Here is a 21,694-nt window from a genome sequence, read left to right as displayed (position 1 = left end):
ATTTCACTCTATCTACTTCCAGTTCGATTAATTTCCCACACAAACTCTCATCCTTCAGTCCCTTACCTTCCCAGAACTCCACCTCACCTCTACTGACAATTGCTTCATCACCCTCTATTCCCCCCTCTGTTCCTACCAGCCCTTCACCGTCTCCACCAATCATCCCAGCTTCTTCCATGATTAATGCTTCCTCTACCTTGCCCACCTCTAACACCCACATGATGGTCACTAGATCCAAAGCCGGCAAACACAAACCTCAAAAAATTATTTCTCTCATGTCCACTATTGACAATAGTGAACCTTCTTGTTATTCTCAAGCAATTATGAATCCCTAATGACAATTAGCTATGGCCGATGAATTCAATGCCTTATTAGCTAATCACACTTGGGATCTTGTTCCATTTGATACTTGTACAAATTTAATTGGTTTTAAGTGGATTTATCGGATCAAATACAACTTCGATGGCTTATTGGATTGTTACAAGACACGCCTTGTAGCACAAGGATGACTTTCATGACACCTTTAGTCCCGTTGTCAAACCCACCACTATTCGTCTTGTGTTGTCTCTTGCCATTGGCTCTAATTGGACCATTCGTCAATTAGATGTCAAAAATGCCTTCTTACATAGATACCTTCATGAAGATGTATACATGAAACAACCTCCTGGTTTTGTCAATTCTCAATATCCGAATCATGTATGCAAACTTCATAAGGCCATCTATGGACTTAAACAAGCCCCTCGGGCTTGGTTCACTCGTTTCAGCTAATTCCTATTGACACAGGGATGTTTTTGTACCTCTTCTGATTCGTCCATGCTTGTTCATTGCTCCTCTCATGGCATCACTATATTACTCTTATATGTTGATGACATAATTCTTACATGAAACAATTTAGCTCATATTCATCAATTTATTTCCACTCACTTTGCGATAAAAGATCTTGGAGACTTCATTACTTTCTTGACATTCAAGCTACCTGTACCAAAACATGTCTCTTTTTATGTCAACAAAAATACTTGTCAGATATTTTAAATCATTTCTCCTTGGCCTCGACTAACACTGTCAAGACTCTTAGTGTTAGCAAAACATCTTTGTCTATCATGGATGGTGATTTACTCACTGACACTTCATCTTATAGGAGTATGGTTGGTGCCCTCCAGTATCTAACTATGACTAGGCCCGACATTGCTTATTAAATCCATATTGTCTCTCAATTCATGCATGCTCCACGGGCTACTCATTTACAAGCAGTCAAACGTATTTTTCATTATTTGAAAGGCACTCAGTCTTATGGTTTGTATTTGCATGTCACAACTGATTGCTCTCTCACTGTGTACACGGATGTCGACTGGGCAGGCTGTCGGGACAATCGTCGGCTCTAATCTCATTTCTTGGAGAGCTAAGAAACAACCTACGATCTCCCGCTGCTCAACTAAGTCTGAATATAGGGTTGTAGCATATGTTGTTGCTAAATCTGTGTGGTTGAGGCAACTTCTCAAGGATCTTGGTGTATTTCTTACACGGCCTGTGAAAAATATTGTGTGATAATGTTAGTGCCACATACTTGACAACAAATCCCATTCTTCATGAGCGTACCAAGCATATTGATGTTGACTATCATTTTGTATGTGAATGTGTTCTCCGACGTGATATCATAGTTCGTTTTGTTCCTTTTCAACAGCAGCTAGCGGATCTGTTCACCAAGGGACTGCCTTCTCCTCGATTTTAGTTTCTTCGCACCAATCTGTCCGTGGTTCCCTTACGTTCAGATTGAGGGGGCGTCTTAGCATAATATAATACTACTGTGTATTATTTAGTATTATTATAATGTACCCATATATCTGTACAACTCTGATTAAAGATCTTGTCCCCAGTCTACTACATACATCAAACATACAGAAGAGGGAGATAGATCATTTAGAGGTCCCATTACAACACATGAAATGGATTCCCCCACAGGCAAGAGTTTATAAAATTAATTTTTATGCGGCGACATTAAAATCAAAGGCTCTGAAATGTTTATAAAAAAGAAGAAACTTACGTAATGAAAAGATTAATGTACAAGATAAATAGGTCGGTTGGGATTTGAGCTACAACAACGTTGCCTAGGTCTAGAGTCTAGTGAGAATACTTCAACGCTCAAACGAAGACTTTTGATTATGCTATAAATTTCGTCAAACACTTGACAACTTATCTCACAGTTTATAAGTTTGTTTATTTTTCATAGTTTGTAAGATTTGCCAAATGGAGCCATAATGAAGAGCGTATACACTTGTTCAATAGAACTTATTGACAAAAGGAAAGTAATGCAAATTGTTGACAATAATGAAATATGTAGGGATGCTCTTTTTAGTGTTATGGTGAATTTGGTACTGCTAGCATTTCTCTAGAGTAGTTATAAGGTTGTTATATTGTTCAAATTGTTCGACATTAAAGCAACATTTATCCAAATACATCATAACTAACACTCAAGAACCAATCTCCGTCCAGTTCGAGGAATCCTTTGCACGCCTCTGTTATCTTTTGGGAGGCCTAAACCCCATAGAAACTGTTTACCATAGACTATCCCTTGGCCTGTAGATTTCGACACAAGCTTAAAATTCTAAGTCTTCCAGAATGTATCTCAATAATGGTTCACTGACTCTGGTATTGTGGGCCCCACAGCCGTAACGTAACCGTATCATTTTTATGGCATAAACAAACGTAACCTATATTTGTTAATTCCTCCTGACGCAATTGCTTTATTTCTTAGCCACAAAAAGGAGCCGGAAAAATACATCTACCGCGTACACTAGCATTTCTATAGGCTTTATAGCTAAGGTACGCGAACCGGTCACTCCAGTATCTTCACGACTGCCTTGCGTCGTCTTGTCGCATTCTCAAATCAGAAACGCTGCTTTCCCAAAGACTTGTATGCACCGGATGAAATGAAAATCCTCTGATTGATTGATTCAGAAAGAAGAGAAATTCAGTTCAATGGCTTCTCTGCATACTCTGAAATCCAATCTGTCTCCCATCACTATTTCCCCCTCAAATTTCCCCGGGAAATCGGATTCCAGGAAAACGGTTCTCAGGTTTAGAACTTGTAGGGGGTCGCCTTATTTTGTTGGTATCCCCAAACTTAGGGTTTGGTGCCGAGTACAAGACGATGATAACCAAAGCAAAAGTAATGGCAAGTTTCCCTTACATATTTCTCTCTTCTATTTGGTAATTAGTACATTTCTAGTTTCATTTTGCAATTTTTTGTTATTTTACACGGTTTGAGTAAAAGAACAAGTATTTAGGAAGTCTTATGTCCAGTTTTATTCATTTATTTACCATTTTTCTCTGAAAAACCGAGGAAGGAAATCCCTGTTACTGAGAAATGTCTATTTTTTGGTATTGTTTGTCGAGTTGTATCAATACGTGCAAGATTTTGTTATTTCTATCGAACACTTAAACTGTAATTGGAACAGTATTTCTTGCCATTATTCATCAGTTTTTGTGTGTGCGCAATATTGCTCTGTAACTGTCTGTTTATTTATGGTAAAGATTATATTGGAAGTAAAGTATGCAGATGTAAAGAAATGTTGAATTATAGTAGCTCCTTGCCTTATATGCTGGAGCCTACAGTAGTGAAAACATGCTTTCAGTCAGAACGGAGGTTTTTTTTTCTTTATGAATAGTGTTGATTTGATATTAGTTATTTTTAGAGACTGCAAGGATTCATCCCTTCAACCTGTTCGACATGCTATAGAGTGGGTACCACTAGGCGAAGGGCTCTGGACGGAGGTTACACATTGAGACATGTTGAAGAAATATAGTTATGGACTGCGAACAACTTGAGTTGTGTTCGGTGTTGCTAAATTTAGTCTGAGAAACTTAATTTTTTGTTTTGATTTAAGCCTATATTTTATGATCTAGTGTCATCTAGTGTCTTTTTTTTGGGTTTTCACTGCACTTCCTCATGTAGCTAGGAAGTGCTCAGATCAAGCTGTAGGTTTAATTTATTCCAAACGTTGCATTTATGAACTCTCCCAAAAGTGTATTATACGACTAAAGAATGATATAATATGTTTCCTTTTTTCTTTGTTCCCTAAATTGTTTTTTTTCCTTTGTTCCCTTATTTCTACTTTGCTTTCAGGTGAAGAACCTCCTGAGTCTCTATTTATGAAGGAATTAAGGCGGAGAGGTATGACACCAACTTCACTGCTTGAGGACACAAAAAGGAGCAACAGTGGTTTGGACGATGAACTTAAGTTGGGGGAAGATGACAGAGGATTTGCAAAAAGAAATGCAGTCTCAACGGAATATGAGGGAAATTTAACCAATCAAAGAGAGCGTTCCATGGCCTTGAACAGTGAAGGCCTTGAGGTGGAGGCCATTTCTTTACTTGTTGATATTATATGCTATTCACGCAAGGATTTCATTTTCACTAATTTCGTCTTCAACTTTTAAGACATGGTGTTTGCTCTATTTATTTGTTTTAACCATCGGGAAACTTTTATGACTACAATAATCAGCACAATTTGTTAGCATGCTATCTAGTCTTTATTGTTAAGAAGTATATGCTATAAGTGAAATTTGTTTCTTTACATTCATTTTCTTTCACGGTTACTTGTCGTTGTGGTCATCATCGTTGTCATCATTGAAGCGTTTACCTCAAATCATGTTGGGGTTGGCCACTGGAATTGATAGAGAAATTAATGAACTCCAACATATGAATTCTCCTTTGGAATTTCTTCTTTTCAAAGGCTACTCTCGACTAATCTTATAGAGTCCACATCGTTTCTTATCAATTCCATCCATGTTTTATTTGGTCTCCCACTTACTTCCATGTCTCAACTAATTCTCCTTAATGATTTCTTGTAATTTCTCCTTAAAAATAATAAACATTCGTTTTATTCCCTTTAAGAATTTTGTGTTGCTTGCCATGAAAGAACTTATGAAATAGATACGTATTTGTGAGTTGTATCCTAATTTCGTGGACAAATAAAATATATACATAGGTATTTATGTAAAATTGATTCTTTATATAAAATTAAATTATGAAGATCCATCAATAACTTGTGGCCTCCTAACTAAAATAATTTCATACATGACTAAATAACTGGAATACTCCCATACATATTATCCGTGGAAAAGTTTCCAGAAGTCTTATATTTATATAATAATAGTATTGTTAGAATATGGCATAAATGATGTGAAATGTCTCAACCCAACAAGTTAACTTATTGGGTTAAATGCTAAAGTAACTAATCTTAACATGGTATCGGAGCATAAGGTCTTGGGTTTAAATCCCCATTTGTTGTTGCCCCAATTGTAGGCCTTTATGTGTGTTTGTTGTTGCCCCAAAGTGGGCCTTTGTGAGAGCCCCTAGTGTTAGGCCTTGTTTGCTATGCACGTGTTGGACCGTCGGATTGTCTAGCCCGCGCGTGAGGGGGAGTGTTAGAATATGGTTAAATGACAAAGTAACTAATCTTACAAAGTATAATACTATGAAATAAATGACCAAAATTTTCATTCTGCATTGATCTTTTTATGTTGTGTGTTTGTGCATCAATGAATGATAATCAAATATAATTTGACTTATATTTCATATGTTTCAGGGCCTAATTCCTCGAGCTAAACTTTTGCTAGCAACTGGAGGAACATTTTTCTTGGGATTTTGGCCATTGATTATCGTAACTGTGGCATTCTTTTCTGCTCTTTACGTCGTAAGTGTTCTTTTTTGTTTTATTCTTATTAATACTTATTTTTTGTCTGCTAGATGTCTGTATTCTGTAGAATTTCAAATTGTCTTGTGTTACTTTGCTTCATTTTGTTTACATCTTAGTCACCTGTTTGAATCATGCCAGCAGCACGTATTTTTTGGTGGTTATTAGATTCCTTTGAAATTTGAAATTCATTTAGGAAGTCTGTGATTGCGAAGTGCATGACTGTGGCAGTTCTAGCATTAATTGACTGTAGTACTGATCAATAGGAATAGAAGAATAGACAGATCACTATGCATACTAAGCGAAATTGACTAACCCTAGATGGACCAGGTGTGTAGATCGGTTCAGCTGAACTCATTTTACAGAGAGGAAGCACCTCTTAGTCATACAATTTTAGGATCATACGGATTGATGTGATCCAGCTATAAATTCAGAGGAACGGAGGTGGGATGAGGGTGGATTGGAACTTCACTCGTATTATTTTAGGATCATATGGATTGATGAGGGTCCAGCTATAAATTCAAAGAAACGGTGGTTGAATGAGGGTGTATTGGAACTTCACACATTTCTTTATGGATCGGTTAGATATGTTGACTTGGTAGAGCAAAGTGGATTTTTGTTGTTGTTTTAACTTGGTTCACTAATAGGCCATGCTGGATAGTGCTGGGATAAGTCTATTATCTTAAAGCTTGCCATACTCCCAGGAAAAGCTCAAACGACCTTTAACAAAGGGGTACATGTACTCGAAACCGTCACTGGTTAAGACCTTTGATTTATTGAAGTGATCAAAGCAATTTTCTCCTGAAAGTGTGGGCCATGACTTTCAAGGAGATATCAAATGAGAATATTGGGTAGTAGTTGCCCCCTGTACTTTTGTTATGAGGAATACCTCTGAAATTGTGGTTGGGTTATTTATTCTCCTATTTTTATTGACTTGAACAGCCACCCAATTCTTGAACATTTCTGTAATCAATCCATGAAAAACCTTCTTCATCCTTTATCCCGGTTATGTTTTTGCCGCTTGCCTTATCGATGTTGATTCCATGCGAGTTTGTGTATTGCCTTGTGTAACTATGAGATACCTACTCATCTAGTTCTTTTGTTGGGCAGTATTTTGGAACAACATTTATCCATGATGGTAGCCAGACAGCCATTTCACCCCCACAGTATGTTGATCCCTATGAGCTACTGGAAGACGAAAGAATATCTCAAATGACCCAGGGTGCAAAGTGACGAACAATATACTTTTTACTGCACCATGATACTAGATCTATTACTGGCTTCTGTGACATATTTTGTCTGCCCTTGTGGATTCTTTCCCTTTGTACATCCTAATTACCATAAAAATTCATCCCATCAATTAAAAAATGTGGTATTCCATGTTGAAAAATGTTACCACCCTATTTATGTTGTTGCATGGTTCATATTATAATAAATGGCTTTCTTTTGTGTATGTGTGTGTTTTGAGTTTCATAAGCTTTTACGCAATCTGTGTAAATTTCTCTCTATATTTTTGTTACGGTAAAAAAGATAAGTCAACCACCGATGTTTACACTTAAATGTGTGTGTTTCTTTTTCTTTTTTTTTTTAATGCATAAATCAAAGTAATCTAGTTGTGTTTCTTTTAGTACTCATTTCTTTTAAGTCAGTGCCGTAAAACATTCCATTTGCTGTTGACAGAGTTCTATACATACGTAAGATAATATAGCTGTCATGCTAACAGAAATTCACAATGAAAAGGAAAAGAAAAAAAAATTTGGCATTCATTCATTCATCCATCCATCTTGTCCATGATTAGTGTACAGGTTGGGACTAAGGTATGTTTTGCAAGGCCGTATGCTGGTATTGGGAGGATTGGGAGGGGAGGGTTGGGAGGTATTGCAATAAAAGTAGGTATTTTTTATTGGAATCCTCCCGAACTCTTATTTTCACCAATTGATTCTAACAATTGATTGCATAATTGATTATTCAATTTATAGATGTGGATCTCGGACCTATGAATTGCGATATTCCCAAATCTCATTAAGGAAAAAAGGAATTGAGTTTGACAATAAGATAAGAAATTTGGACGAAAGAAGTAACTTGGGCAGCGAACACCTAGTCAAACATGGCAATAGTTTGTGGATTGTGGCTGTGAGCCTCCATTAGCCTTGTCCCCAAGATTAATTTTGATTAATTGATTATTGCTTGTGCAACTCCTCACCCACCGTGTTATATTTCACACCCGAGCCATTAGCCATAAGTTGAAGTGATAAGAAATGTGTATCACTCTGGTGATCAGTGTCCAAATCTCCCTGAAATGAAAAGGTAAACAAATGACTAATCAAAATTGTGATTTTTTTTATTTGAAATAAATGTCAAGCATTTTAAAAGCAAGATATAAAATTGAATGCATATGGAAATTTTCATTGATTTACTTACCAAAAAGAGATACTCTGGCTGAATGTCTCTATCCATTGATTTCATGATTTATACCATAATTGAGATGTCATTACAATTCTTATCTACAAAACACAAAAACTGAAAAACAACCATTCCATTCTTTCTTTCCTCTCCCTCCAGTTCACCCCCTATACACCACAGCACAGACGGATTTGTCAAACAAAGCCATGTATCTAGACAGAGCAACCTAAACTTTGTACTTCAAAAACCAGTAATTAAGCCTCTAATGCCATCTCCAAGACCTATTGAAGTTAGTTACACAGACGAAAACAATCGAATAAGGCTAACCAACATTAAACCCTATAATAAACAACATTAGAAGTAGAGTCTGGAATCCACCATGTAGAAAGAAAACACTCTCAAGTTTTGATATATTTCTTCATAGATGATGGTTTTTAGGGCCGGCTACAATCCTAATGTAGTGGAAAAATAAAATTACGAAAAAATGTCCCTAAAACATTAAAGAGGTCCACTAATCATACATCAGTTAGCTTCCTCACACAGGCATATACAGAAGAGAAATGGCTTCAGTGCTGGAAAGAAGGCCTGGTTTTTCAATAGAAGCAGTCAAAAATGACTATGTATTAGACAATGATGGATGGCCACGACGAACTGCTATTGTATCATTTTTTTTTTTGCTCTGATTTGCAATAGAATTTCTCTGTTCATGTTTCTTCTAAAACATCTTTGTTCGCTTGATTGAATTGCATGGTTTCTGTGAAGGAACTGATGTTTTTGGATCTGGAGTGTTATCTCTACCATGGGCCAACGTTCAGTTTGGACAAATGAAACCAATATGCATTTTGCTAATTTTTCTGTGCCCAAAATCTCCATGTGGGGATGAAAAATAAGTGAAAATCTAGCAACCAAGAAAATTTTGGATTGTAAGAAAAACCTGATTGGTACAATCTTAGCAGTAAAACTAACGAAGAGAATGAGTCATTTGTTGAAATGCAAGAAATGTGTTTGAAAATTAATTGGAAATGTTGTCTCTAGATGTTTGCCTTCCAAACAGATACAACTTAGTACTCATCGCCTTCATCATCCTCACCCTCGGCTGACTCAGCACCAACCTCCTCGTAGTCCTTCTCAAGAGCAGCAAGATCCTCACGGGCCTCTGAGAACTCTCCTTCCTCCATACCCTCACCCACATACCAGTGCACAAAGGCACGCTTAGCATACATGAGGTCAAACTTGTGGTCAATGCGAGAAAACACCTCAGCAACACTAGTGGAGTTTGAGATCATGCAAACAGCCCTCTGCACCTTGGCAAGGTCACCTCCTGGAACAACAGTAGGTGGTTGGTAGTTGATACCACACTTGAATCCAGTGGGGCTCCAGTCAACAAACTGAATAGTCCGCTTAGTCTTGATGGTGGCAACAGCAGCATTAACATCCTTAGGCACAACATCACCACGGTACATGAGGCAGCATGCCATGTATTTGCCATGGCGAGGGTCACACTTAGCCATCATGGATGAGGGCTCGAAGGCACTGTTGGTGATTTCAGCCACGGAGAGTTGTTCATGATAAGCCTTTTCAGCAGAGATGACTGGAGCATAAGATGAGAGCATGAAGTGGATTCTGGGATAGGGCACCAAGTTGGTTTGGAACTCAGTAACATCCACATTCAAGGCACCATCGAATCGAAGAGAGGCAGTCAACGAGGAAATAACCTAAAACCCAACCAAATAACCCATTACATATTGATATTTGCATTACTTTGGAAAAAACAAACCTACAAAAAACCCTAAAGCAATCAGCTGATACAAATACAAAACACAACCCCAATCAACATCAATGTAAAACCAGGTTAAAAAAAGTCTGAAAGAGATACCTGAGAGACAAGGCGGTTAAGGTTGGTGTAAGTGGGACGCTCAATGTCAAGAGAGCGGCGGCAGATATCATAGATGGCTTCATTGTCAAGAAGAATAGCCACATCAGTGTGTTCAAGGAGTGAGTGGGTAGAAAGGACACTATTGTAGGGCTCAACAACAGATGTGGAGACTTGTGGAGAAGGGTACACAGTAAAACCCAGCTTGGACTTTTTCCCATAATCAACTGACAGACGCTCCAAGAGAAGAGACCCAAGACCAGAACCAGTGCCGCCTCCAACAGCATTGAATACAAGGAAGCCCTGGAGACCAGTGCAATTGTCAGCCAACTTTCTGATGCGGTCCAAGCACAGATCAACAATTTCCTTGCCAACTGTAAAACAAACATCACATTATAACACTGTAACACCAAATATGCATAAAAATATGAGCTAGAATAGAAATTACTTGTATAGTGGCCACGGGCAAAATTGTTGGCAGCATCTTCCTTGCCACTAATGAGCTGTTCTGGGTGGAAGAGCTGACGATATGTTCCAGTCCTCACTTCATCAATGACAGTAGGCTCAAGGTCAACAAACACAGCACGAGGGACGTGCTTCCCAGCACCAGTTTCACTGAAAAAGGTGTTGAAGGCATCGTCACCTCCGCCTACAGTTTTGTCACCAGGCATTTGGCCATCAGGCTGTAAGATAACAATGCAAGCATTCAGAGAATGAAGGATTAAAAAAATGCATCTGCTACCTAAATAGCGCAAAATCTCAAAAAAACTCAAGAAGGCAGACACATGCTATCAAACAATAAATCTAACCAAGAAACAGAAAAATCATGTAGATCAGATACAATAAAGCTTACATACAAAACAAATCCCATGCTCCATTGATACAGAAGAAAAAAATCAAACAAGAACTATACTTTCCAACAAGAATAATAAATTTGAAACTGCAAATCAATTATAGTGATTTCTTCATCTCAGATTTGAAAAAAGTAAACTATGCCGAATGTAAAATAAAAATAGTTTAAATTCACTTGCATATATGATTGCTACATCATGAATATCTTCACTACAAGTCTCATGCAAGATCCAAACAGGATACTCATATTTATTCAAAAGGAACCAAACAAGAGCCATAATCACAATCCTGAGTCCAGAAGAATAAATCTAGCGATACATAAGGATCCACGCGAACAAAGAAGCAAAAATTATAAGAATGATATAGTATTGTAAATTCGATATAGAACAATACAGAAAGTGATGCACAACAGAATATCTAAACCTCAAACACCTAGATCCGAAAGCACACAACAAAAATTCTACAAAAAAAACAGATCCAAAGGAATATTTTACAAAATGCCATAAGAAATTCAGATCTAAGATCTCCACATAAGCGGAAAGCATAAATATCGAAAATCGATACAAATTACAAACATACATAAAAAACAGATATGTAGCGAATCAGACAGAGCAGATATAATAAGAGATTGCGAGAGAGATATACCTGGATGCCGTGCTCGAGGCAGTAGAGTTCCCAGCAGGCATTGCCAACCTGAATACCAGCCTGGCCAATGTGTACCGAGATGCACTCTCTCATTTTCAAAGATCAAACCGCGAACACAGAGATCAAAGGAAGATAGATCGCGATCTACAGTATCAACAGTACAATCGAAGGCGTTTATCAAGACACCTTCGGTTGATACCTATGCGACTGGCTGCCTCCATTGCTGCAGAACGGGGATTATATAGTCATATATCTCGGGTTCTTTCGAAACTAGGTGTGGTTGGACACAATGACGTGTCGATATTCTATTCGTTGTATGTTTAACTACGGTTAGTTTTCGTTTTTTTTTAATCAAATTTTAAATTGTGCCGATCGTAGCCTGTCTTTTTATCGTTAGTAGGTTATGCTGTCCATTTTCAACTTGCTACAGCCAAGCATGACTCATCAATCATCATTGTACGCTTGACGCGTGTGATGACATGATAAAATTATGTTACATATGTGTACATGTATCTACATATTTACACAGATTCTCAAGTAAATATACCAATAAATGTTAAAGTTCACGGTTTCTAATCTCAGCCGTTGGATTTGATCGACAAAGAAAATGAATACAAAGCAAGAGATCAAAGAGTAATTATTGCTACCCCAACCACGATCTTGGTTAGAGGTTTCACCAATGAGTCATTGAGTTATCCATCAACGAGATTGACGAATCCATCCTTATAGTCTAGTATAGACCTGCCATTCCTGGAGTGAAATCTAATCAGGACGTTGCAACTTGAATTGGGAGTGAAAGCGAATATTGACGAATCCATACTTTTCGAGGATGTCTCGTACCTCTAATTGGTCATGGTCTCAGCCTCCCAATGTGCGACTTAAATACGCCAATTGAACCCTTGCCCTGCTGGTAGGGTGGATCTCTCCACCTTCGACACTTTCTTCTTCTATATTCATTTTCTCTGACCAATGAATAAGATTAAAGAGCCGCAAACGTTTTACGGATGCACTAAACCCACGCTATGTAACTCATACACTAAGAATTATTAAATATTTTAGAGATTTATGCAGAGTTATAGTTCTTAAATATAAGTTGAAGGGATGTGAATAGGAGTGTGTTTCTTGGCATTTGAAGGGGGGATTTCATGATAAAAATGCAAAATGCTAGTTGAAAAACAATTTCGAAATGTTAGGATTTTTTTTTTGAATACAAGGGAATGAGGGATAGAGGAGGCTCGAACGAGATCTCTATGAAATACCACATACATGAATGTCATCTAAGTTACTCGTGGTTCTCGAAATGTTGATTGAAATTGTAACAAAATGCTATTGGTATGTGTGTTTCGCATCCAAGTAGCATACATATTTGAAAGAGTGTACTAAACGAAGACTAAAAATATATCTGGTCATACAAATAAGTTTTGAGTACAAAAGAAACCGAAAGTATTGAGCATCCATATTAGAGATATTGCTTACATTTACATCATGATCAGAAAACCTGCAATACACGCCTTGTCCCAAGCCCCTTGATCTCTCTATTCATTTGGCCTATAAGCATCATTTCAGACATCCTTAAATCACACAAAAGGGACCATAATGGACAGGATGCCCAAAAGTGGCAGCAACATTCTTCCACAAAGAAATGGTTGTACCAAACAAAGGCACAAAAGAACAAAACTAATGCCTACAAGGAGATTAACCCATAATCCCTCTTGCAGTACAATGACAATTCATAATCCCCCTAGCAGTACAATGACAATTCATCAGTAAATTGATAAGAATTAAGTTTTGGCGCCATAGAATTGATTCAATCAAATAGAATGGCATTACAGAATGACATAAACGGGAGATAACAACGTAATTATAGTAAACACTTCGTAAATGTAAGGATTAATTTACATAAGCAATAGTCACAGACTCACAGTAGTGGGATCTAGCAAAGACATCCAAGTAAGTTGCAATAAAGTTGCAGCATCCCTACATGTCTAATTTGTAAACAGTAGCACGTTATGAAAACCCAGTCAAAAATACATGATCATTGCAAGAAAGATTTCACAAATAAAACCCTATCATCTCCCTCAAATTCCCAGAACAAATACACATTTCCTGGATTTTCCATGATTTTTCTTGCAGCAGTCACACGCTCCATATTTGTAAGATCCATGTTCTTCAGCTCCTTGGGAACACTTCTTCTGTCACTTCTTTGGTCAGTATAATTGTCCTTCATATGTTTCAATTCGTGGACTATCATTTCCAATTGTTCGCTGACCTGGCTAAAAGATGATGTAATTTCTTTCTTAAGTTCAGAGATACTGCTACAAATCATATCCTCACTCTTTGTCCTTTCTGGCCGTTCCTCACTCTTTGTCCTTTTTCTGTCGCGACTTCCTGTTTCTTTATTGCTCGTAGCAGATTGTGATTGGTTAACGGACATGGAAGGGTTAGCATGCTCCATTTGAACATTATCTACGTCTCTCTCTTCTTCACCATGCAACTCCTCAACCACAGCAGCAGGGGCTTCTGCTTCTTGTTCATGTACAATATCTTTATCAAAGACATTTGCAAGTCTATCGAACAGTGGCATTGGCATGCCTCGAAGTTTCTTCGCCCGTGGCTCGCTCTACACGAATTAAGATATTGCACGTCAATGACAGCAGCAACAAGAAACCAGCAAAAAATTAGGTCCATTATTGTTGGCTTTAGTTAATAACCTGGACATAAGCTTCCCATATATCATCACTGTCAACTTCAATACACTTCCTTTCGTCATTCCATCTAAAACTACGCATATTCTTCATATCACAAACCAAGCTATAGGATGTCTTCAACCTTTTCATTGTCGACTCAATGTGAGGTTTGACTTTAATATTAGCATTAGGGAATTTAGCATTCATTGCTGCGCAAATCATCGTTAATGTCCCAGCCTTGAAGGTACCATTACCACACCGGAAGCCCTTGGAAACTGCTTCTTCCAAGCAATCTACAAATGCATTCTCCTCAAGGTTAGTCCAAGTCCTTCGCTCCCTCTTGGTCCTCCCCTTCCGTTGCATGCTACTTCCCTTATCCATGCCTAACAATTCCAAATCAGTTGATACAACATGTTTATCTAGCCCAAGAAACTTTTTTTGCATATATTTAACCGAATCCACCAAATTCTATACATAAACCCAAACTGCACTTTTTGGGCAATTCCACAAGCACTTAAATATATATGGCTTGACATAGGGGCAGTAAGAAACATAAGTTCAGTAGTAACATGTTACTGGCAAGTGGTACCAAGTAAAAAAACAACAATTATGTGAGTACATTGTCCCTGAAATATAAAACCAATGAACTTATTAAAACCACAACAGAGGAATGTCCATGACAAGCAGCAGACACAAGCAAGTGTCGCAAAAAAGAGAGATAAAATAACAAGGTTCCCAGGTTTTTAATTGAAGGCAACCGTAGGCAAGATTCTCCTAAGATATGCCTTTTTAACAACATTAACTATCAAGGATAAGATAGTGAAGCAGTTAATTCCACTAACCACGGATAAAAAATACAAAACAATTAACGAGGCTTTTCACATGAGGACTCCCTCATGCATGTTACATGAGAACTTTTAATCTCAACCCTTAAATGAATTCAAGGGTTGAAATTAAAAGTCATTTTAAAATCATTTTACCAAAATGCCCATGCCCCCAAGAGTTTGACAGGATCCAAAATGCCCATCACCTCGCATCTTCCCGATCTCCACCATCCCTGCACAGACGCCGACCTAGCCACGAAAATCGGAGAACACTAGTAGTTGGAGGGAAACGCCTTCTCTCTTTGCCGGATCTGCGTGTGGGAGAAGAGATAGTAGCGGCAGGCAAGACTATGATGCGTGGTTTGTTGTTTGTTGGAGTTAGTTAAGATGGCGATGTTGATGGTCTTCTAGTAAGTATCGAACCCAAAACAACAATTTCAACAATCCTCACTGGCATTGCCTTTTTGCTTTCTCAGATTTCTCACTTCTCCTTGATCCAATCGTCACCTCTACAAACTCGTTCTCACCAATCCCCCCAAAACCCATAAAATCTCTTCTAGTTTTCAGCTATTTTAGATTGAACTGTACATTGTTAGCTTTGAAATCGGAGAATCCCCGAAAGATATACAAAAAAACTACTGCGGGAGTCAAAAGCCTGAAGACTTGCGGGAGAAGAGAGAGAAAAGGGATAGAGAAGATAGAGAGGAGTGAGAAAGACAGAAGAAGAAAATATGGGCAGTTTGGTAAAATCATTTAAAATTTTGATTTTAATCTCAACCATTGAATGACTCTAATGGTTGAGATTAAAAGTTCTTATATAAAGTTATATGAGGGAGTCCTCATGTGATCAGCCTACAACAATTAACTTCATAATTATGCATATCTAAAGACAATAATGAGAAACTCAATTGAAGACAAGAACCCAACTTTTCACATGTGAAAAAACTTTCATAAAAACAAACATATAATCATTTCCCGCTACATAAATGGAATTACTCAAGAAAGTTTTCTTTTATGAGAATTGTAAAATTTTTCAGTAATACACATACAATCAGTCAGAACATCAACAGAGAAAATAAATCAAATACTCCACACATTATCAATATCATCAACATGGCAAATATACCTTTAGCAGAGGTGCCTTCGAGTAATTACAAGTCAATTCTACGAAGAAATATTAAGCAGGCATGTAAGCAGAATTCACTTGCATAAATAAACTTGACAATGCTAGATATCAAAACAAGGTTTATGAAAGATGGTCAAGAACAAAATTAGAAATTTAAAGGAGTCAATTTTCAATAGAAATCAACTAGCAAACAACAGACATCCAAGAAAAGGAAACTTACAACGGTTGAAATGGAGCAGAAAACATTACATTGGATACAATCAACCCATCAAAGTTGAACCAAGACACATCCAATTAACTCTAAGGAAGCAAACCAATTCACCATGAACTAGTGTTGATTCAAAAATAAACATCTAAGAAACAAAGCACATCCCACTAATTGTTCCCCCAAAATCAGGCTAAGTCTCTACTACAAGCTTCTCAAAGGGTTTAAACCTCCTCCTCATCCCACTAGTGACTGATCATAACTTACTACTCATCCAAATAGGCACTCAAAATCTGAGCTTAAATTTTCATAACGTCACCAACCCAAAACAGCTCTCATTAAATCATATCTTTTCCATACAGCAAAAAACAAAAAAGAAGGCGCACAATTGAAAAAAAAAAACAAAAAATAAAAGTAAGCACAAGTACATCTGTCTATCCAAACAATAACTGATATGGAAAATACCAACTGCATTGAACAGAAAAAATCACCCATTAGCACACATATCACCCATTTGAACATTCCAGACTGAACCCCTGAATAGAATTGCGGCAATAGGTACCTCCAAATTCACAGCAGGCACAAGGTCTAGACTGAAAGGCAACCCATTATTTTAACTAAACAAGTTAATTTGTCAAAATTCACCTCAAAAGTACCAAGGATTTGTAACTCATAATTCAGTGACAAAGGCCTGCTTCCATAAGCATCTCATGAATTAAGTACATAATACATCACTGTAATTATAAATTTAAACTCTACTTCGAGAACTCTATGATGCTTGCAGTCTCCATTTCTACACCTAATAAAAAATACCAAAAATTGGCAAAGTAGTAGTGTTTTGGGCGATTACAATACCTTTTTTTTCCAGAATCAATTCCCAACAAAGGCTGCTTAGGTAGCCCCAGGTCGATTATGAAGCCCTAAATCACACCAACATATCAGAAAGCAAACCAAATACAACACAGTCAACTACACTGCCAAGAAACGACATTGATCTTTCAATCTCCTCTCAATTTTACAAAGTTTTTCAAGAAAACTAGAAGGAAGAAGAGAGAAACAGACAAATCATAAAGAATCTACGCGAGGATGGAAGGCTGTGGCATTTAACCCTAAGTCCAAGCAAGACAGAACATACCTTGCCGGAGACTTCGTTAAGGTACTACGTCGAAGCCGCCGGTGGCTCGTAAGCGGCCGGATTTTTTTAACCTACCTTATCTATGCGTATCTGGCTGAGGAAGATAAAGTTCTATGCGGTCGAATCGCGTAAGATTTCCGACCGAATATGTTATCGTCACGGATAGCTTTAGTGCTTTACAAAACAAATCGGATAAGTGCATTATCCTGTCCAGTGCGATAAAGGTTCATTTTCATCTTATCTTTTCCCTTTAACCCAACATTTTGAGATTATATCTTTCCCAATTTCATGAGCCTGTTTGGTTTCATTTGGATGTAATAATTTAATCTGGTCCGTCCATAGGTTTTGCTTTGAGACCAGACAAGTAGTTTTGGTCGTTTCTTAAGTGCCACACTTAGGTGGTGGGTCTGAAATCGTGTTTGGGAGCTGGTGAAGCTAAAGGTGGGTTGGGTTTTGTGAGCCGAGGAGGGTCAAAAGCACACAATAGGTAAGAAAGCCCGGTTTCCGCATCCAAATATCATATAATCAATTAATCACAATATCAAGGGGAGCTTTAGTCATAATATTTTTAGTAAAAATCGGGATATGACTAAAGCTCTCCCAATATCAATGGAGACAAAACTTGATGCATTAAACTCAATGGGAGGCCCAAAAAAAAGGCTCAATGCGGAAAAGGGTTGCCACAAAAACACAAATGGGGAAGTTAAGAGACAGGGAAGATCACCTAATAAAAGTTTAGGATTTAGGGTTCATCCCACAATGAGTAGGAATTTAAAATAAAATTCCAGAACATTAATTGAGATATATGTTAAACAACAAGAAGATATGCTAAAATTTCAGCTCTTATAGTACAATAACAAGATTAGTGACAGAAAGTATGCGTGCCTTGCCAAGTGCGAGTCTAAAGGGGTTAGCTCGTGCCCAGACAAAAAGCTCTTCATTGCTTCTAGCCCAGTGCTTTGATCTCCAGTAGTATCTTAGTCATTGTTACCAGTTCCACGTATTATTGAGGAAGCTGTAACCCAACTAAGACATCAGTTTAAACTTTAAACTGCAACAGTGCCCGTCTGCATGGGATGAAAATCTTTGATGCCAATCTTTTCATACTTCATATATTCAAGTCTTCCCTTTTGTAATAATGCAGTTATTCAAGTTTTGTGTTTTGGTCGCACACTCTTCTTTTAGAGTGAACAATCAACTTGCAGGCTGTGAACCAGTCCACACACGGGGGTCATCATCAAGATCAATAATCTTAAGGTTGCGGATTTCTTGTAGATAGGTCAAGCCAGACCATATCCCTCTTACAAGTAATATGCTCAAGAACACTGCAGTTCCAAGGGTGCAAACAACCTAGATTTCACAAAATAGTAAATTGCATACCATTAGATAACATCCAAATGATATTCATGTTGAACTTTGTAGGCGTCAAACTTCCATTACAACATTAACGGAAAAAATCAGCATTGGCACAAGCCCAAAGCTCCTAATTCCATGTTCATAAAATTTAGGAGATACTGTATTACTATATTCGTGAATTAATAACACACATAAGCTCAACGCATTGCCTAGATAAATATCTAAGTTTGCCCAACCAGCTGTACGATACAGTAACATAGCTCTATAGTTGATAAACTTTATTCCGAAAGCAGTGGTGTGTCTAGCCCTAACGCTTGCAAGTTCTCGGCAATTTGAAGAAACCAGGGTTGATTTTCTAGAAAAGGTACCATCAAATGATTAAACAAGAAAAACTTGACTAACTATTCCTTCCTAAATTTCAACTTTAAATGTCAGAGTACAACTTCACTTTATACATGCATTTTCATGCCCTGTTGTGGCCAGAGCGCACATCTCAGTTATTTCCAAGTAACATCTCCACTAGATGCTATATTTTCCACTAGCAATAACAATTCCATTCACTTGGATTGTTCTTACTCGTCTCCATTTCCAGTGACTTGCGTCCATTTACATGAATCAATATGACTAGGGAATCCCCAGTAATGCTATTCTCTCCATAACCAAGCCATTACCCACTATTCCCAATCTAACTTTTCAAGCCTGCTGGAATTTAACTATTCACGGAATTCAAATCCATATCTAACTCAAAAAAACAGGAAAGAAGGATTACTTGGAAACAATATGAAATTAATTACAATATACTTTCCCCATACAGATACTTAAGGTTAAGGTTTGGATCAAGTGATTTTTTCATATACTCGAAAAAAAAAATATAGGTTTTGGCTCTCCATCATAATCTTAAAGTCAATTAGTATGTATTTGTATGATTTTGATGGCCTCTTCAAGACCACATTTTCAAGGCTCCATGACTGTCGAGGATCCTAATTGTTAGAATGGGCAAAAGACAGCAAGACTAGAATTTGCAAAACATAATGACAATGCAAAGTTCAACATACCTGAGCAGGATCATCCCGCATCTCATCATAGTTATATTAGGCCAAAGTAAATAGACGAAACTAACGTAAAGATGAATCCACGGGAATAAACTAAAATCTGGCCATTATGAAAGAGATAATACCCTAGTTCCCAGTTTCAGTTGGAACAAGCCAACAAAGAACCAATACAAAGGACACTAATAGCAATAGCCAATAGTAATACGTACTTTACAAAAATAAGTCAAGGGAACGGCAGTCAAGCTCACAAATCTCAAAAGAAGAAAACTACCCAAGGCTGATGCAGATAATTGACAGGAAAAGAAAATATATACTTTGATAAGTCAGAAGAGCCACATGTTGTGAAACTTGGGAACAGAAATTTTTTTAGTCATACACCACCAGTACATGACCAATGCACTTGAGAAGCAAAAAGACTAGAATACATTTGGGTAGGATCAGAAAAATGGCAAAAATGATTTATTACTATCCCCAGGAATAGCTAGCTAAGACAATGCCGTTACAGGTGCATGCTAATTGGAGATGCTTTGAACTATCTCAAGATGCACTTTGTCGGAACATACCAACCGTACAAACTTGTGTTCTATCAAGTCTCCTTGATGGGTTAATTGCCTCAGCCAACAAAAACTAAGATACTTTCTCAATTAACTAAGTTTTCCTGAACATACTTTAAATTATCTCAGAACACATTCACAGCTGTCTACCATCATAGATACAAACAGATTTGGTGGGCAATTCATTCATATCCAAAGATAATAACCCAATTAACTTGACAGATGATAGTAATGGAAAAATATTAAGCAAGGATGTATCAGTATTCAGTAGCCTCCCTAAGAAATGATAGTACCTCAAGAAATGCCTTCATAATCCACAAGGACGCCAGCACCAGAACTCCGTTGACAGAAAATCTCACCTACATCATAATTAAATAATAAAATTCAATTTCTATCAAATAAAACCAAATATATAACGAAATCAATGCGTCTTGGAAAATACAAATTACCAGTTTTGTAGAGATTGACAATGGCAGAACCGATCTAAGGGCTTTCCTTGCTTTCCTAGATATCTTCTTGAACATATTTTGAACGAACTTAACTAAGAGATCCAAACTCCTATCCTCTTCATCATCTTCGTCATCTTCTTCGACCTCATCGTCGTTATAATCAAACTCTGACGAGATCGAACGGCTCCAATTGCGCGGATCATTCAGGAGACTGTCCCCGCCGGAGATCCTTCCAGAAGCTCGGAGAGGAATGATACGGGACCTGATGATCTGGTCAGAGTGAGATTGAAGGACGAATCTTTGACGGGAACTGATATAGCCAGGGAAGGACAACGGAGGGGTAGGGGAGAGAGTGACAGTAAAGGACATGGCGGCGACCAGCAGACTGGTGGAGGAAGAGAGGGCCACGGAGTTCTTCAGGAACTTAACAAACAAGACGTCAAAACAAATGAGTTGGATGACTCGAAGCCTCTGGGTCCGGTGAAGACAGGCGGGGAAGTGATAGCAAAACGGACCAACGATGCCTTGATGGCATTACTCATGCCACGTCTATCAAGTTTCAATTAATAATTAGGGGTTAGTATCGCAAAAATCCCTCCACTTTACAAAACAATTTGATTGAGCTCTTCTATTATTTTTGGGTTATCCAAACCCCTCTACTATGAAGAATGAGACATGTTAGCCCTAATTTTTGCTGATGTGATGTGACAGTTAAGTATTGAGTTGTAATATTTGAAAGATGAGAACTATTTACACTCATCATTTAACTAAACACACATCATTCTAAATAACCCTCAATCAAAAACATAACCCTCAATAAAAAAAAAAACATAATAT

At 37.7% G+C, this 21,694-nt stretch overlaps 4 protein-coding genes across 6 annotated transcripts; 1 reads left to right on the top strand and 3 right to left on the bottom strand.

Annotated features, from left to right (window-relative positions):
• Positions 1-2,783: 2,783 nt before the first annotated feature.
• On the top strand, positions 2,784-7,149 carry LOC119982124. 2 transcript variants are annotated; one of them, XM_038825332.1, is made up of 4 exons: positions 2,784-3,172; positions 4,124-4,353; positions 5,589-5,696; positions 6,807-7,149. In XM_038825332.1, the coding sequence occupies exons 1-4, from the start codon at positions 2,977-2,979 to the stop codon at positions 6,927-6,929; spliced, it is 657 nt and encodes a 218-aa protein (XP_038681260.1). In that variant the 5' UTR covers positions 2,784-2,976; the 3' UTR covers positions 6,930-7,149. The 2 variants fall into 2 exon arrangements, with proteins under 2 accessions (XP_038681260.1, XP_038681261.1); XM_038825333.1 differs by having other exon boundaries at positions 2,789-3,166.
• Positions 7,150-9,127: 1,978 nt separating this feature from the next.
• On the bottom strand, positions 9,128-11,696 carry LOC119982915 (tubulin alpha chain). Its single transcript, XM_038826517.1, has 4 exons — positions 11,470-11,696; positions 10,421-10,655; positions 9,976-10,346; positions 9,128-9,814 (listed from the first exon to the last, which is right to left on the bottom strand). Exons 1-4 carry the CDS (start codon positions 11,560-11,562, stop codon positions 9,161-9,163), a joined length of 1,353 nt encoding a protein of 450 aa, XP_038682445.1. The 5' UTR covers positions 11,563-11,696; the 3' UTR covers positions 9,128-9,160.
• Positions 11,697-13,299: 1,603 nt separating this feature from the next.
• Positions 13,300-17,632, bottom strand: LOC119983016. 2 transcript variants are annotated; one of them, XM_038826657.1, is made up of 4 exons: positions 17,447-17,632; positions 17,167-17,231; positions 14,181-14,782; positions 13,300-14,089 (listed from the first exon to the last, which is right to left on the bottom strand). In XM_038826657.1, exons 3-4 carry the CDS (start codon positions 14,598-14,600, stop codon positions 13,505-13,507), a joined length of 1,005 nt encoding a protein of 334 aa, XP_038682585.1. In that variant the 5' UTR covers positions 14,601-14,782; positions 17,167-17,231; positions 17,447-17,632; the 3' UTR covers positions 13,300-13,504. The 2 variants fall into 2 exon arrangements, with proteins under 2 accessions (XP_038682585.1, XP_038682586.1); XM_038826658.1 differs by having other exon boundaries at positions 14,181-14,539; positions 17,447-17,631.
• Positions 17,633-18,154: 522 nt separating this feature from the next.
• LOC119982065 (protein SHORT HYPOCOTYL IN WHITE LIGHT 1) lies at positions 18,155-21,421 on the bottom strand. The gene is made up of 3 exons (XM_038825245.1): positions 20,858-21,421; positions 20,702-20,767; positions 18,155-18,796 (listed from the first exon to the last, which is right to left on the bottom strand). Exons 1-3 carry the CDS (start codon positions 21,224-21,226, stop codon positions 18,641-18,643), a joined length of 591 nt encoding a protein of 196 aa, XP_038681173.1. The 5' UTR covers positions 21,227-21,421; the 3' UTR covers positions 18,155-18,640.
• Positions 21,422-21,694: the final 273 nt, after the last annotated feature.

The sequence above is a fragment of the Tripterygium wilfordii genome, chromosome 17, assembly GCF_013401445.1.
Source record: "Tripterygium wilfordii isolate XIE 37 chromosome 17, ASM1340144v1, whole genome shotgun sequence".
In the NCBI taxonomy this organism is placed as follows: domain Eukaryota; kingdom Viridiplantae; phylum Streptophyta; class Magnoliopsida; order Celastrales; family Celastraceae; genus Tripterygium; species Tripterygium wilfordii.
This window is presented reverse-complemented; position numbering and strand designations above follow the sequence as displayed.